The sequence below is a fragment of the Oculina patagonica genome, chromosome 6 (assembly GCF_052425735.1).
Source record: "Oculina patagonica isolate OP01 chromosome 6, crgOcupat, whole genome shotgun sequence".
NCBI classification, from domain to species: Eukaryota; Metazoa; Cnidaria; class Anthozoa; order Scleractinia; family Oculinidae; genus Oculina; species Oculina patagonica.
Window position 1 is genome coordinate 35,040,024 of NC_135763.1, and position 17,567 is coordinate 35,057,590.

At 38.5% G+C, this 17,567-nt stretch overlaps 2 protein-coding genes across 2 annotated transcripts in view; both read left to right on the plus strand.

The window, feature by feature from the left end:
• LOC144657043 (retinal rod rhodopsin-sensitive cGMP 3',5'-cyclic phosphodiesterase subunit delta-like) overlaps positions 1 to 9,734 on the plus strand; it is a 29,987-nt gene extending 20,253 nt beyond the window's left edge. Inside the window, exon 7 of the mRNA XM_078517332.1 lies at positions 9,723 to 9,734. The gene's annotated coding sequence lies outside the window, so the exon portion shown is untranslated. The remainder of the gene's footprint in view (positions 1 to 9,722) is intronic.
• On the plus strand, positions 4,809 to 11,992 carry LOC144657044 (uncharacterized). Its single transcript, XM_078517333.1, has 6 exons — positions 4,809 to 5,053; positions 5,334 to 5,424; positions 5,626 to 5,738; positions 10,112 to 10,199; positions 10,335 to 10,405; positions 10,580 to 11,992. The coding sequence occupies exons 2-6, from the start codon at positions 5,378 to 5,380 to the stop codon at positions 10,702 to 10,704; spliced, it is 444 nt and encodes a 147-aa protein (XP_078373459.1). The 5' UTR covers positions 4,809 to 5,053; positions 5,334 to 5,377; the 3' UTR covers positions 10,705 to 11,992.
• The last annotated feature ends 5,575 nt before the right edge of the window (positions 11,993 to 17,567 follow it).

Here is a 17,567-nt window from a genome sequence, read left to right on the forward strand (position 1 = left end):
ATAATCTTTGGAGACAGTCACCAGGTTCAAGACTGCTGCTCAGGTAACAACTCGTTTTTCGTAAAATCCTGGATCAATACCAAAACAAGCTAAGCTAAGAACGTAATCCCAAGCTGGGTGGAGGGTTTCGCGCGTTCCACTTGGTGCTTGTCTACCTGCACGCTCCCGAGGAGGTTGCAGTTATTGGGGGCAAGCTGCTATGCCACCTTCTGGAATTCCACCCTTTGTGATTGCACGTGGGTGCGCGAGTCAGGTCTACGAGTCAACTCAGATCTGCACGGGTAGCAGAGTGGTGGTTAAGGCTGATAATTATTTTTCAGTTGGTGGTAGTGACCATTGCAGCCACTCACCGGCTGTAACCCCCAAAGGACTGCCTGTAGTTTAAGCCGGGATTATATATTGTCTGTCTAGTCGTTGCATCCAATTATCTAAACGAAATTAATGATCTGGGTTTTTTGAGAACGGGTTGTAAATATATTGTAAGTACATTGTGGGATTCAAACCCACAAGCTTCAGGTTATAAGTCCACTGCTCTACCATCTAAGCTACAGAGCTATGATGGGAATAGAGCGTGAGTGATTCCCAGTTGATTCACTCAGAAATATGCTTGTAGATGATTCTAAAATGAAATTTAAAACAGATGGGGTTCGAACCCACGAACTACAGGTTCACTGCTCTACCATCTAAGCTACAGTGCCATGATGGGAATAGAGCGTGAGTGATTCCCAGTTGTTTCACTCAGAAATATGCCTGAAGATGACTCTAAACTGTATAGATTGTAGATCCTGACCACTGAAAGAATTTAATAGCTTAGTGGCGTGGGATTCCAACCCACGAACTTCACATTACAGGTCCACTGCTCTACCATCTGAGCTACAGTGCCATGATGGGAACAGCGCATAAGTGAATCCTAGTTGAGTCACTCATTTATATGTGCCTGAGGATTATTCTAAACTAAGGAAAATTGTAAATCATAACCACTAAAACAAAACAGACGCTAAAGTGGGGTTCAAACCCACAACGTCGGGTAACAGGTCTACTGCTCTACCATCTGAGCTTCAGAGCCATGATGGGAACAGCGCGTGAGTGATTCTCAGTTGATTTTCTCATTAATAGGCCAGTGGATGATTCTAAACCAAGCAATGCAATACAAACATTACTAATAACTATGAAAAAATTGTTTATAGTAAGTACAGCAATTATTCCACTCACGCTTGTTGTTGCGCGTTTGTGGAATAATTGTTAAGTATACTAACTTGTTAGCTATGAATCACATTAGACAGGAAGAACCGAAGAAGGCGTGGCTGTGCTTACAAGACTGTTATGTGAGGTAAAGTATGAATATAAATGGCTAAGTGGTTTGGCTGATTTTGCTGTTAGTTCGATTCTGAGAAAAAAATCAAACAAAACAACATTTTCAAATTCCAATTCGATCTGAGTAGAGGACCCACATGAAAACCAGCTACGGCTGATGTGGCTTCCTCTTTTAATATTGCGGTATTTTATTTCTTCCGTCTGACCTCATGGCACAGAGCCGGTGCCAGAATGACTGCCATTGTGTGATGCTTCCATGCCAGTGCAAGTGCATGAACCTGAGCGTGTGCCTGTGTCCATTTGGTCAGAGAACGAACTGTCATTTATGTCAGTTTGACCGAAGTATAATTAAAATACAAAATACTAGATATGGCTAAATAGCATAGGTAGATGATATCGGAACGCTTGGGATTCGAACCCACGACCAGTTTCTAAACTAAAATACTCTGTACTGAGCACTGAAAGAAAACCAGAGGCTACGGTGGGATTCAAACTCACAAGCTTCAAATTACAGGTCCACTGTGTTACCATGCATCTGAGCTACAGAGCCACGATGGGAATAGCGCATGAGTGATTCCCATTTGGTTCACTCGTTTATGTGCCTGAGGATGTTTCTAAACAAAAATACACTGATCACTGAAAACAAAGCAGCATAGGTAGGATTCGAAGGCGCTTGATCGCTTTAGTAAAACAATTATTCCACTTGCTCCTGTTGGATATGAGATGATAATAGCCGGCCATCTCATATCCAACGCGCGCTTTTGTGGAATAATTGTTAAGTATACTAACTTGTTAGTTATTTATTACATTAGACAGGTAGAGGACCGTGGCTGCCCGCCAGATCGTTATAGGAGTAAAGTATGACTATGTGTATGGCTGCGTGGGGCTGTGTATGACTGACAAAGTATGGCCATGTAGGGATGATATAAGGGGAAAATCTCAGTCTAGAACTGGTCATGTATCACTCTGTAAGCTATATAGATTATGTAGGCCCATGAATGACAAAGAAGGGCTTTGTAATAGTATGTAGGGATATAAGGCAATATGTATTACCGTACGTATGGTCATGTATTACTCTGTGATATTATGTAGGCCCATGGATGACAAAGTATGGCTATGTAATAGTATGTAGGGATATAGGGCAATATGTATTACCGTATGTATGGTCATGTATTACTCTGTAAGGTTATGTTGGGCTGTTTATGACAATGTATGGCTATGTAACTAGTGTATAAATAATGTTCATGTAAGACTCTGTACATAAGTTTATGTATGTTTGATTATGTAGGTCTATTTATGGTATAGTGGTTATGATTCATGCCTTCCAAATCAGTGTCAGGTCAATTTGGTATCAAAACCGCGGGTACATGCTTTTGTGTTCTTCTTTGTTTCTTTCTTGTTCCTTTTTTTATCTTTCTTTTTTTCAGATCCGGTTGAGGAAACTGGTATCCTTTATTTTATTTTACCATTTTGTTATCTCACTTTTAATGTTGTATTTTTATTCATTATATAGTTATTGCCGCTTATCACATCGACGTTGCAAAGGGAGTACAGTATTAGGCATGGTGTACAATTATTACATTCATTAATTAGGGTAGATAAATAAGACTTTTTCTTTTTAGGATACAGCCCATTTTGGCTTAGTTCACTTGCTATAATAAATAATCTTATCTGAAAAAATCGTTCACTCCGGCACAAGCAAACATCCAACGCCTGTCTCACAAATCCAAACTATTAACTCCTAAACCATCAACATGTTTGTTTATTCGACTTAATTTCGAGAAAAAAGTTCGGCTTTAAATGATGGAATCTTCCAAACCGAGTCTAGACACATTGAGGGACTGGGCAAAAACCGGAAAAATGATCAAACAATCGTTGCCAAAGCAATCTTCGGAAAGCTTCGGACATCTCCGGCAGCGCCCGTACATCGTATACCGAACATCTCAGAATACATTCGAAAAAAAGGCCGGAAACATCCTCGAAATTCCAGTAACCGATGGCTCTTCGGCATCGTCTGAACATCGTATACCGAACATCTTAGAATATATTTAAAAACGTCATAAACATGTATCACTCTGTTAGGTTATGTAGGGGCATTAACAATGTATGGCTATGTAACTCGTGTATAAATAATGCCCATGAAAGACTCTGTAAAGTCATGTATCACTATGTATGATTATGTAGGTCTATTTATGGTATAGTGGTTATGTTTCGTGCCTTCCAAATGCAAATCAGTGGGTCAATTTGGTATTAAAACCGCGGGTGTGTACATGCTTTTGTTTTCTTCTTTGTTTCTTTCTTCTTCTTTTTTTGTTATATTTTTTCCAGATCCGGTTCAGGAAACTGGTATCCTTTATTTTATTTTACAATTTTGTTTTCACATTTTTAGTATTGTATTTTTATTCATAATATAGTTTGCTGCCGCTGTTGTTAAATTGTAATAACTAAATAAATCATATCAACGTTACAAAGAGGGAAAGGCATGGTGTACAAATATCACATTTATTAGGGTAGATGAATAAGATTTTTACTTTTCAGGATACAGTCCATTTTGGCTTACGGCAATGATAAATAGTAAATAATATTATCTGAAAAAATCGTTCAGTCATTTCCACTTCTGCTGATTAAAAACGTCTATCACACTCGCACAAGCCAGCATCCAAGCAACGCCTGTCTCACAAATTCGAACAAGTAACTTCTAAACCGAGCATCACTAATTCGAATAAATTTCGAGAAAAAAATTATATAAATGATCGAATCCTCCGAACCGAGTCCAGACACATTGTGGGACTTGACTCGCACCGGATAAATGATCAAACAATCGTTGAACTCAGAGTATAATCGAAAAACGTCGGAAACATCTTCAAAAACTCCGGTTAGTATGACTTCGAAAAGCTTCGGACATCTTCGGCATTGTCTGTACATCGTATACAGAACATCTCACGGTCCTAAAGAAAAGAAAAAACTTACTCAGCAAAAGCGGTATAAATTGGATGATAAACTTTATATTTGAATATTTCATCAGGCATGGCCTGGCTTCTTCATGGAATGAACAAATCATTCCCTGAAGAAGTCACGCGGGTCAGACCGTGCTGTGACTTCTTCAGGGAATGAAGTGTGAAGTTCATTCCCTGAAGAAGTCACGGCACCGCCTGACTTGGTCTTACAAGGTCTGACTTCTTCGGGGAATGAACTGTAGAGTTCACTCCCCGAAGAATTCAGGACTTTTCAGGCTGTGTTCTGACTTCTTCAGAGAATGAACTGCACAGTTCATCCCTGAAGAAGTCAGGCCATGTCTGACGAAATATTGGAAATTACGGTTTATCATCTCAACCGTACGGTCGACCTCCTTTATTTTGTAAAAACTGATAATTATAATAGCGAAAAAGAGATTGAGAGAAAACGATATTAAAAATCGAACATATTTGTACTCGTATTCAACTAATCGATCTCTTCTCTTTGCTGTGCAGATTAGTGTGCATTACATTCTTTTAATTTTTCAGGTTTGCGCATGGATCACCTGGATGACAATTTATATCCACCTGTAGGGTTTCTATTCCTGGATATTCACTGGTATGTGTAAAGTTTGGCTACGGAAGGGCTATGTTGGAATATGACAGCTTACAGCTTGCAACCTCAAAAGAAGAGAAGAGCCTGGGGCGGAAGTGGGTCTCTTGAGACAACAGTACAAATGGTAGATGTCCAGCAGTTTCACGTTCATATTCAAATATGGCGGACGGTAAGCTAACTTTTTTACAAGCTTATTTTGAACAGAGTTAGTAGAAGAGACTAACTCTGTTTTGAAAATAACACCAGTTTAAATTAGCTATCCTTTCTTGTTAGTTTTTCAAAAAAAATGTTAGTTTTCCCTTCGGAAATCCGGCTGGTAATTGAGGTTAAATTGTGTCTTTGAGAATACTGTGTTGTCCGAGCATATTTTCAGATATTTTATGTGTTGTTACAGCAAATGCTAATGCTATAAAGGGTTAATCTGCTTTGTGTTGTCTTTAATCTTCCAGATTGGGATACTGGATGTTGACTATGCAGGGCAAGTATTCCAAGAATGATGAATTTGGAGGGAAAGGAAATATTACAGCAGCGTTCTTCTGGGTGAGTCATAATAAAATAAAATTATAACATTACTTAAGTACAGTATATATATAGTTCAGAGTTAGTGATGGCCTTTGGATGTTTTCGACTTAGCAATTTATTACAAGTGGTATACATAATAATGTTGTTATCAGTGGCTTTTAATTTCTAAAATGCTATTTTTTTACTGATCATTTATAGGTAATAACCTTTTTTTTGTAGTTGGGTTCCAGTCTACATGGACAAAGGATCAAATAACTTGGAGCTGTATCAAAAGGTTCCTTGCTCAATAGCAGAGATGCTGTGGTGTGAAGATAGAGGACCTGAGAAAAATGGTATTTACTAAAATATGTGTTACTTTCAATTTTACGAGACTTGTTTTCGAGAAGAATTAATTTTTATAATTATGCTACATTTTACTGAGATCATTTATAATAACTTTTCTTCTTAGTTAGATTCCAGTGTACAAAGACAAGGATCAAATGACGTGCTGTTGTGTCAACAGGTTCCTTGCTAAATAGCAGAGATGATGTAATGGTGTGAAGATATAGGATCTAAGAAAAATGGTATTTATTTAAGTTTGTGTTACTTTCAAATTAATGGGACTTGTTTTCAATTAGAAGGACCATGGAGCTTCTTCTGTACTGTATTAGGGAAGTGATCACATCAGTGATGTGTGTGTGTGTGTGATCTGAACAAAACCTGGCATTTGGTCATATCTGAGGGTTTCCTTCCTTGTAGATCTTAACTTGTACTGGATCCAGGGGAGTCTATGGCCTGGAGCCTGTCTCTTACAAGTGTAACCACAAAAAGGCAAACAAAATCGTACATTTTCCCTTTACGTGTCAGAGGTTAATTTGTGCCTTTGAGAATGTGTTGAACATTACAGCAAAACAACATGGAGCATTAAATTGTCATTGTACATAAATTATGAAATTGAGGTTAAGTATCTTCAAGAATGTGTTGTTAGAGCAAAACAACATGAATCCATCTATTGACAAGTGGTCAATCTTAATTGTGTTTTCTTTGATCTTCCAGACTGGGACGCTGGATGTTGACTTATGCAGGGCAAGTTTTCCAAGAGTGATGAATGTGGAGGGAAAAGACAATTACACCAGTGTTCTTCTGGGTGAGCCATTATAAAATGAAATGTAGTATAGCTAGTTATGGCCTTTGGATGTTTTTGACTTAATAATTTATAACAAGTGGTATACAACATTATTATAACAATTGTTATTATCAGAGCTTGCCTATATTGTCTGAGTTTCTATTACCCGGTCTCAGCGGGGGTACTCCGACTTGTAAATGACGGGGATGATCGAATGGAGGCAAAATTCAGGACCCAAAAAAATCCCTAAGTCTTCCGACATTACCCAAAAAAATCCCTGAACCAAAAATAACCCCCTAAAAAAATCCCTTGTCAAATTACCCCTAAATTGCCAGGAGGTGCAATAAAATAACACAAAGAACGCTCGTTTTGTTTATTCATCATACCATAAATACGCCAAGGCTGCGCCAAGGCACTTTAGTTCGTTTTTAATACCCCCAAAAATCCCCTATCTAAATCAAGATACCCAAAAAAATACTTGCCAAATTTTCCAACCCAAAAAAATCCCGGAATCGAAAATTTCAAACCCCAAAAAATCCTTCGATCATCCCCATCATTAACAAGCCGGAGTACCCCCCCCCTGGGTACCCGGTATATTCAGTAATACTACATTTTTACTGATCATGTGACTGTTCTCTCTTAGTTGGATTCCAGTGTACACAGACAAGGACCAGTGACTTGCTGCTGTGTCAATAGGTTCCTTGCTAAATAGCAGAGATGATGCCATGGTGCAAAGATAGAGGACCTAGAAAAAATGGTATTTATTGCAATCTGTGTTACTTCTAAATTTGTGAAACTTGTTTTCAAAGAGAAAGAACCAGGAAGCTTGTTATGGGAATTTTTACAATATTGAAGTAGGAGAAGTAAAGAGCCAAAAAACTCCTTAACACATTCTGCTAACTAAAGCAACAATAAGCCAAGCATTTGTTTTCAGTTGAAAAATTGATGATAAATTGGGTCCATTTACCTTGTCCTTCCTCGGCCGAGTATCACTACCAGTCAACACAGACAAGGATCAAATGGCTTGCTATAGGTTTCTTGCTAAGTAGCAGAGATAATGCTGTAGTGTGAAGATAGAGGACCTAAGAAAAATTGTATTTATTACAATCTGTATGCTTTATGTTATTTCTATCATTTTGCCTTTCTTTACATATTCTAAAGGTAGTGAGTCAGAGCTAGTTTTGAGTAAATTCTGCCAGGGGAGAATTTAAAAATGTCCTTTGTTGGAGTTTTATGAATCAGACATTTTTTGTCGCATGACATTTCTGTTAGAAAGGTTGGCTTTTGTTGCAATTTCATTCAATGTGCTGTTGCTACTTTCTGGGCCATTTCACTTGTTGGATCAGGGCCTAACATTAGGGAAACTCTGATGTAATGCCTTTAAACTGTGCACTTTACAGGACACAAGACTAAGGGTAGCAAACTAGCCACAGAATAAGTAGAAATGCAGTTTTGGCTAGTTGGTTCTGGCCTTTCATTAGCCAAAATGGCTGGTTGAAATTTCAGGAATTTGATTGGAAGAAAATCATACAATCGAAATTGACTCCAAGAGAACAGGACTCACAAGTACACTGTTGTCACATATAAAATTATCAAAGACTGTGGACAAGCTGAAATTACCAAAAAGTAAACTAAATTAACCCTAAAGATAACGATAACAGAGCCAGTGAAGATGGCACCAAACCTTAGTTACTTAGTTACCTTAGTTTGTTATTAATAAGTAAGTTTTGGCTAGTTAAGTCAAAGCTGTCACAAGCCAATTGGCTATAGCTAGTAAAAAAAAGACTTTCAGTGTGCCCACAGGGAACCCAAACGCTGTATTAGTTATTCGTAATCTTAAAATAAAAATGTCCTTATTTACCTGCGTTCCTGTGTTTTTTACCGGTTTTGGGGGCGATTTGAATCAGAGCGAAAGCGGTTTACGTTGCGAGTTTTAAACGGTAATAGATCTGTCGCAATGTTAATACGACGCGCCTCAAGTTTCAATTGTTATTAACTCAAGTTACTAACACCATTAACTATTAATACTCCTCGCGGGGAGTTTCGTGTTTCAATTTAATGGTCACGAGAAGAGAAGAGAGACAAGGGGTGAAACTTACTACGGGCGGTCGTACAATCTGTGACTACAGTTGATGTGACCAGTCTCGCGCGTGGATATGTGCGAGGAAACACGAGCAGACAGCCGGCAGCCTTTGGCGACGATTAACGGGACACGCGAAAATCATGGTTCAAATCCATTTCATTTCAACGTTGCTCACTGGTGAGTATTTGAATTTCCATTCTGTTTCGCTCGGCTGTTTTCGAGATACAAGCACATTTATGTGTAAAAGTAGAACATATTTTAGCTTTTGTAAGCTTACCTTTTGCTCCCGGGCGCGACGGCGCGACTATAGAAGGTAAATCAGTGAATAAGCAGTGAATAAAAATTTCTCCTTTCAATGTTACAAATTATTCAATTAAAATTTTGAACTTTGGGTTAACAGTTTCAAGATACTAGAAACGGATGCCGCTTCTATTTATCCTGGCTTAAACTCCGTGGAAAAACTACATCCGTTAGCGATCTTATTCTCGAGCGTTACCAAACAGCAACCCCAGACAAAGAAAAATTGCCTGGCACATTTCGAAATTTGCCGAATTTCTTTGCGACGATGTTACATTTCCTCCTTCTTCCGACATTCGCCGGTCCATCCACGCAGATAACAAAGAAAAGAAAGATTTCGGAGACCTACGAAAATACTTTTATTTAGCAATCCACACTGACTCCGCACTGACAAACAAAGGTGAAATTTATCTCGCGCAAAGACCAGGTAATCCGCGTGGAGAGATCTGTTTTATATTTCTGACACACGCGACTGTCAACGAAAAACAAAAGAGTCTGTCATGAGAACAAAAGAACCGCTTTGATGATGAACATACACTTTGCAATAAAATCACTTCCGGTCAAGTCAACTGTAGTCACAGATCGGACGGAAAGCCGCATCATAAAACAACCCAAAACTAATCGGGAAATAGGGAGTCGAAACGAACAAAACAGACTTCACATGATTATTTAACTTTTATTTATCCGATCTGTAAAGTTTGAGCAGATTTTGTTGAGAAACAAGAGAATTACGCCTCGAATTCAAACAACCCTGATTTTTAGTTTCATCCCTTGTCTCCTTCTCTCTTCTCTCCCGCGAGGGGAGTTAATAGTTAATAATGATAATAATAGTTAAAGTAAAACTTGAGACATAATTGAGGCGTGTCGTATTGACATTGCGACAGATCGATTACCGTTTAAAACTCGCAACGTAAACCGCTTTCGCTCTGATTCAAATCGCCCCAAAACCGGTAAAAAACACAGGAACGCAGGTAAATAAGGACATTTTTATTTTAAGATTACGAATAACTAATACAGCGTTTGGGTTCCCTGTGGTGTGCCTTCAAATTTTACTGCCTAGAATAAATATTGGGCTTTGTTGCTAGCTGTGGAACATCATTGTTATTTTCTGTGTCAGTATTTCCTCCATTAATACAGTGACCAAAAGGTTGTAGGTTTGTCAGTAATATTTAGCATTTGGTTGAAATACTTGAGTAACAATTACATTGTGTTTGGTGTAGGTGTGTCTGATGTTAGAAGAGAACTGAACCTTTCAGAGAGTGTAGGAGAACATAAGTGGATTTGTTGGTCATCGACTGGTGCAAATATGTAAGTTTTTGTGCTGAATGAGTTAATTCTTTCATGTAATATCAAAATTAAATAACATGTTTTGGTTTGGGTTTGAATGTTACACCAAGCTTTACAGTAGTTGTGCACTAAAAGTAGCATTTAACTTTCCTTTAGCATTACAAATGCGTTTTCAAGAGAAGGAGGCGAGGGCTCAGCAAGGAACTCATGTGATGTGCCAGTATTAGGTAATTGTATTTCAATGTTTTTGGTTCATTTACGAAAAAAGGTTGCTGTCCTTTGTTCTCAATAAATGTTTTTTCCTTGTGACCTCATTCAAGTAGCCACTCAAATCTAAATGTCAGTTCTAGCTATCTTTTGCTTGCAAATCTTAAGTTGTTTTTTTTTTTGTTTCTTTGCAGGCTCTATTTCAAAGGATCTCAATCTAACACAATCCTTAAAAAAAGGCCAAGCCTTAAAAGAAGGCCAAGCCTTTATTGACATGGAGTCCAGACAAGATTCTGTCTCTACTGACAAACATGACTGAGATCAAGTGATCAACAACTGGTTTCTCCTTACATCGTTAGTTTATTGTCCATCAGTCTAGTGGCGAGAGCAAAGACATTCATCAGCTAGGGGATACTGTCTTGATGGACCACCATTTTCTCATAATGAACAGGAGAACTGATATGAAAAGAATGCGTAACTAAACAGCATCTTGATAAGGAAAGATCTCAGTTGCATTTACTTTCAACACACATTTATGTAACATATGTGACTACAAAACCAGTTTCATCTTTAACCTCTTCAGTTGGTTGCCATAATAGATGTGAATCCAGGATGACTTCATGCATCCATGCATGGAAAGTAAACCTCATTATCAGCTTCCAAATGACAACTTTGCTTAAAAAATAACCAACAGCAACATTGATAACTGTAATAGAAAATGATATAATTTTTAATAAATACTTGAAGAGAAAGATGAGCATAAAATTACAAAACATTTTGATGAACCATGCCATTCACATTTACATTTGAAAATTTTACAAAGGTAAATGTGCAGGGTTAGATGTTCATCAAAACCTTATGTAGTTGCGCGCTCCTCTTGATCTTAAGGTATTTATTCAAAATCTTTAGTTGTTAGAAATAAAAACTAAAATAACTATAAAACAATATTATTTAAAATTTAAAATAAATAAAAACATTTTGGAACTTGATATATAGATATATTTTTCATATGTGGTTACATGAAGTCATTCCAGATTCAACTCTTACATGGCAACCAACTGAAGAGTTCACAGACTAAGCTAGCTTTTTAGTTGCGTATTCCTTGTGAATGTGTGTTGAAATTAAATGTAAGTACGGTCGTTCCTGATCGAGGTATTTGTCAATTAGATTTTTTTACCGGGCCAATAAATATAGTATCCTTTTACCTACAGTGTATCTAGTATCCTTTATTCAAAATACTCGAATATTGTAACAGATGAAAGGTCCATGAAACAAATAGAAACAAAATGAATGCAAGCTGTATCTAAAGCTGTCTGAATTGTATTTTGTTATGAGTTGGATTGCATAAATAGTATTTTTTAGAACTCGTTATCATCGAGAATCTTGTTATAGATACGTTTAACTTTAATAAATGGGAACGTGTGTTTTTTGTTTCCTAATCTGCAATGCTGTGCCTTCTTATTCCTCCAAGCCTAAATACACTGGAATAAGCTGACTTTTTCTCTCATTTCTTCTGTTAATGTATCATTCAAATTTAAAAGCGCCCATCCTCCTCGGGCAAACCCTGGGCATTCAGTTACTTTTCTGAAAACCTTCGGTAAAATTCTTCACCGTGTTGTCAGTTTACAAGGTCAAAATGGCCCATGTCACAAAAGGGTTTGGGGGGGGGGGGGTGGGTACTCAAAAAAGTTTTATACGGGGAGGCTCCACCCCAAGTACTAACCCCTTACACTTTTATATACCATTTTTGACAGAAATTGTATCCCTTTCGTATACCTTAAACTGAATAAGGGTAACCCTTTCATATCCCTAAGAGAGATGGCGTGGACTTGTCATTTTTATGTAGCGCTTAATAAATTAAAATAATACAGGGCTCCATAAATTGCGTCTGTTCGAAATATTATTTCCATACCCTTTCATATACTTAAACTCATGAAATCCCTACCCTTTTATATACCTGAAGCCTGAAAAAGGTACCCCTGTAGATATATAGGCCATTATAGGAAGTACCCCCCCCCCCCGGGACATATATCGCAAAACTACTTCTTGTCCTAGGCGCTTCACATAACTGGTTATATTAAAATAGTAACTGTTATAAAACTACTAAATTACAAGATTTATAAAAGGAGTGCTTAGAATTTATTAATAACAGCTGGCTTCTTTTTCTTGTAGCTAAGCTTTAAAAATGCATGATGTACTACATAGCCCTCTTTTTGTGTTCTTCCAATGTCCTGTCAATCAGTTCAGGTCTGTGTTTTCGTTTTGCTGTCGCCATTGATTATCACTTCTGGCGTGTTCTTGGCATAATCATTTTCATGCCGTCCTTATAATTCGGCGCCATACTGTGCTGTTTATGTGGTTCAAAGTGATAAAAAAAGTGATAATGAGACCCAGAGGGGCCGAACTTCTAGGGGGGTCTGGGGGTATGCTCTCCCAGAAAATTTTTAAAAATATAAGTTGCAGAGAGGCAATTTCCTTTATTCTGGGCAAGCGTTTGTTATTTTTAACCTCTTTCCCACTCGATTAGCGTTCATCTCTACCAAAGTACAGCTGAAAGTATATCTATTAATTGAAATTAATAAGACTTTTTCTCAAGTTATAGTATTTTTAAAAAAGCGTGATATTTTGTCTGAATGGCGTGGTTACGTGACATTGGGTAAAAAAGAGTGAGTCTCACGCCAAAAGCGTGAGACTTGGCATCTATGGGATAAGCATTCACAATCAACATGAAGACTCCATCACGCTTGGTAACGTAACCAAAACCAAAGTAATTACTTTGGCCAATCACAAAGGACGCAGACAATCCAGTGAACCAATCAAAACTCGAAGCAAATACATGTAGCTGGCACGAAGCGCGGGAAAACGTGCGCGAGCGAGTCACGATTGGTTTTGGTTGTAGTTCTGATTGGCTGAGAAAGTGGCGCGAGATTGTTAAGTCAATAACTAAGCGTAGCAATGCAAAACCAAAGCAAACGCAATTGACTTTCGACACTCAAGTGAAAACCGCTCTAGCATTTGTTGTTTTCAGCATTGCTTGGCTGGGATTCAGCTACAGTCTCTGCCCCCTCTTCTGAGTCGTCTGCATCTTTGTTACTATTGTAATCACCAGCAGTAGTAGACATAGCCTTGGGTGGGGGAAGAATTAAATCCTTCACTGTGCCAGATAAGTCCGGCAGGTGAATCACAGGCTTACAGTTAATTAACTTCCTGTATCCCAGTTAAATGAGTGGTTGGCAAACATTTCCCACAAATATTCCAAAGTCTCATCATTTATGACATTCTTCGAAAAAAAAAACCTCTCGGCACACTGTGAAACCACCAAACGCCAGATTATTTGAACTTTTTTTTTGCTCCAGAGCACTTTCCTTTTATTGCAATAGTGTAGCCCTTGTTCATGGTTTTGGAAAAGCTGTCATACGTTAGGCTCTTCTTAAAATGTAAGTCCTTTTTGCCCGGTTCAGGGAGGCAGCAAACAAAAGGCAGGAAAAATATCGGGAGCAAAAACAAAAAATATCGACTGCTCGCCGCCATCTTTTTTTCTCTACCCTCTACCAGCTCTACGGTTTTATAAATAAATGGCACGCGATGCATGCAGAAGCGATGACGATTCACAAGAGGGGGGAGCCTGACAGGGGGGTAAATCTCCCTCCTCCTTACTTTTTGAGCCAATTTCTCCCTCCTCCCTACACTATTTAGCCAATTTCTCCCTTCCTCCCTTGTGTTTTACGCGGCGATTTTTAAGTTAAATTTGATTTTCTGTTTGATCGGGCCAAACAGACAAAAAGAACCGATCGTTCGATGGCATAAAGCGATGTCACGCCATCGCTTAAAAAGGAAAAGGGATACCCGACAACAAAACTAATTAGAAACCTCTGATGTGTACTTTGTGTTCATGTAGCGAGCTCTGCTAATACGTATTGTGAAGGGTTCGAGGCTGGGCCTGGACGCTTGTCCGTGAATCACGCCTGTCACGACTGTCACGCCAGTCACATAAAAGTCTGAGGTTTTCCTGAGAAAAGTGCGCCAGCCGTTACTCTAATGAAATCCTTTGTTATGATCACTCTACACCCTCAGATAGATTATGTTTAAGCACGACGGAATAATTTTTTTTTTTTTATATAAAACTCAAACGCTTGTATCTGACTGAGAGCGGCAGCGGTACGTAGACCTCACCACCATGTTTTCTTCGTGGTCACCCGAGAGAGCGATAGTCCATGCCCTAACTCTTCCTTCCGCGCCTTATATAGGGGATTACCCCAACCAAGGCGCGAGAAGAAAGAGACGCTCTTCTTGCGCCTGAGTTTATTCAAAAGGCGCGGAAACGAGAGCTTCAAGGAAATGAAAAATGAAATTGCATCAAACCCACTTTTAGAAAGGTTTCAATCAAAATACTCCATCTAAGTAACCACTGAGTGCATAGGCCCGCCTGAGAAAATCAAACACGAACTTACCGCATGCAATAATTTTTCAAAACATTACACACATATTATTTATTATTCCGTTACAGAGCTTATTCCTCAGTTCCTTCATCATTCGAAAGTAACACGGAGGCTGCCCAAAAGGCTTTGATTTTTTTTTAGGGTTAGTCGAGTGGGCGGCAGTACTTCGCACAAAGGGTACAGGACGCGGGGGCCGGGGTCCAGGGGTGTGGAAAACGCGGGTTCCCGGAGTCTGTAGAAAACACGGGGTGTGGAAAATCCGGGGTCCCGGGGTCTGTAAAATAAAAAGATCTAGACGGTGAAAAACGGCTAAATTTATGGCTAAAAAGACAAGTATAATTCTGTCTGGATTTGACAAAACGTGGACTCCTGGATCCGTGTTTGATGGCCGACGCAGTCGGGGCTGGCTCAGAAGCCTTGAGGCCTCTGAAAGCTCAGCAGTGACCGGGCATGGGAAGGCTTCCTAGCAGTGCCCCTGGGCTCTCTGAAATCCACAGGGGGGAAGGAAGGGGAGGGCTAAGAGAGTTGCTGGCCCCTGGCAGTTCCTGGGGCCTTGTTTTCTTAAATCAGGACAGAATTGTTTATCACCAAACTTAGGATATCCGTAAAACGTGTTTCCTTGCATTAAAAGCCTATTTTTCATATCGTAAATAAGCCATTCAAGTTTGTGAATCATATGCTTGTTTCTGCGATCCTTTTAATTTTCCATTAAAGAAAGAAACTATATATGAGTTATCTACATTTTGTTAGTGGGAAAAAAAATTTCTGCCAAAATTAACCCACAAATGTTTATCCTGAATCCGAAATCATTTGGACAAACTACGCGCCAACATCTTCCATGTAGGTATCAATTTAGATCCTTTAAACGAATCTGATATCCTTTTTCGTCTGACATGTACAAGACCACATTTTCTTCTTCTAAATCATATTATTATTATTGGAAAGCAAATAATATATCAGAGTCGTCTAAAAAAATGTAAACCTTTACTTATTCACTTAAAAAATAAGCTAGAAGCTATAGAAAAGTTAGAATGGAACATAGCGACTAGAAACAACAGACAAAACAAACATAGCAAAAAGTGGCACCCTCTCGTAATCTCTTGAAAGTACACTTCTCTTTCCTTTGTTTTTTTTTGTTTTTGTTTTCGTTTTTTTCTTTCTGTTTTGTTTTTTTGTATCCATGTAAGAGTAGCGTAAGTGTAAACATGTAAACTACTATGTAGTTATATACAGAACTAATGTAAGTAAAGTAAATGTGTGGAATTGTAAGTCAGTGTACGTGTAATTGAATTCAATAAAAAAAAAATAAATAAATAACAACAACAACAAAATCTTCCATGACTGGCAGTGGTCGTTGCCTTCGATCATCTGGCCAATTACTCTTACAAGTTCCTGGCGTGAAAACATGTACATAATAATTAATGACATTTTTTTAGACACGATAATTTTTTTAACATGCGGTAATAGATCATTTTCTTTTTATGCCACTAAAAATTGTAACGAGCTACCTTTTTATATCAAACAGTCTGAGAGCATAGCGACTTTTAAAAAGAACCTTTTTAAAAACATTTCACAAGCCACTAGTAATCGTTTTCAAAACAAAACACAAATTCAACTTTGGAATAAAAATACGTAGGATCCCGCGTTTTCCACACCCCGTGTTTTTCTCACCCCGCGTTTTCCACACCCCGGGACCCCGGCCCCGTGTTTTCTACTAATCCCAATACCGTAATGATTCGATTTAGCGCCCTCCTTCCAATAAGCGCCCCCTTCCGAATAAGCGCCCCCCTTCGAATGTGTTTTTGTCAATAAGCGCCCCTATTCCAATAAGCGCCCCCATTCTAACAAGCGCCCCCATTCTTATAAGTGCCCCTATTCTAATAAGCGCCCCCTATTGTGGATAACTGCCCCTAGTGAAGTCATCGACTTAAGTAGATAAACGCATGAACATTTACCATACCGTGCATGTATGTATTTACTGCTAAAATGAACAATTCTTTTAAAAGTAGCTGAACTTGCAACAATTTGCTGCTGTTACAGTTTCTGTTATTGTTAGTTATCTTAATATTTATTAAAGTTTTGTTTTTAACATTTGGTTATTTCTCGAAAAATTAAATAAGCGCCCTGTCCCGAATAAGCGCCCTGTCTCGAATAAGCGCCCTCTCTTGAGGTGCAAAAAGGAAATAAGCGCCCCGGGCGCTAAATCGAATTATTACGGTACTTCAGTACACTTCAGTGTGAACAACGCTGCTATCCGTAAGCTAAATTTTTTTCATTTCACGATAAAGTTTCCAAAAACACGAAGCACTGTTAAACCGATTAAATAAACAGAAAAATTAAATAAACAGAAAAAACTAACCTTTATTCCGATTTGGAAAGTTGTTCAAATCTGTAAGTGATCAACCGCCATTCATTTTTCCCGTGGCGTCTTCCAATTGTACAACATCGGTCAAACACTTTCATACAGAACGCGATGATTTCTCGAATAATTCACTGTTCAGTCTTCAAGCTTGTTTAGCGCAGTTAAATGCTTCGAAAGGTGAACGATGCTTGGCGTATTATTTACTCAAATTTGCTTTGTTATGGCCCCGCGAGTTTGAAAAACTTTGCCGACAACTCTGATTTGAGGGACTTCTGTAACTATGCAAGGACCACTCTGACAAACAGGAGCAAATTGTAGCCGGATCTTGGTGTAGATCAGGATCAGCAGTAGACTTAATAAACAAACTTTAAATGCGGGGCT

Excerpts from the sequence above, each read along its gene's own strand:
- LOC144657044 (XM_078517333.1), top strand. The coding sequence starts at position 5,378 with ATGATGAATTTGGAGGGAAAGGAAATATTACAGCAGCGTTCTTCTGG. Across the intron at positions 5,739-10,111 it reads TAGAGGACCTGAGAAAAATG|GTGTGTCTGATGTTAGAAGA; the intron begins GTATTTACTAAA and ends TGTTTGGTGTAG. Across the intron at positions 10,200-10,334 it reads TCATCGACTGGTGCAAATAT|CATTACAAATGCGTTTTCAA; the intron begins GTAAGTTTTTGT and ends ACTTTCCTTTAG.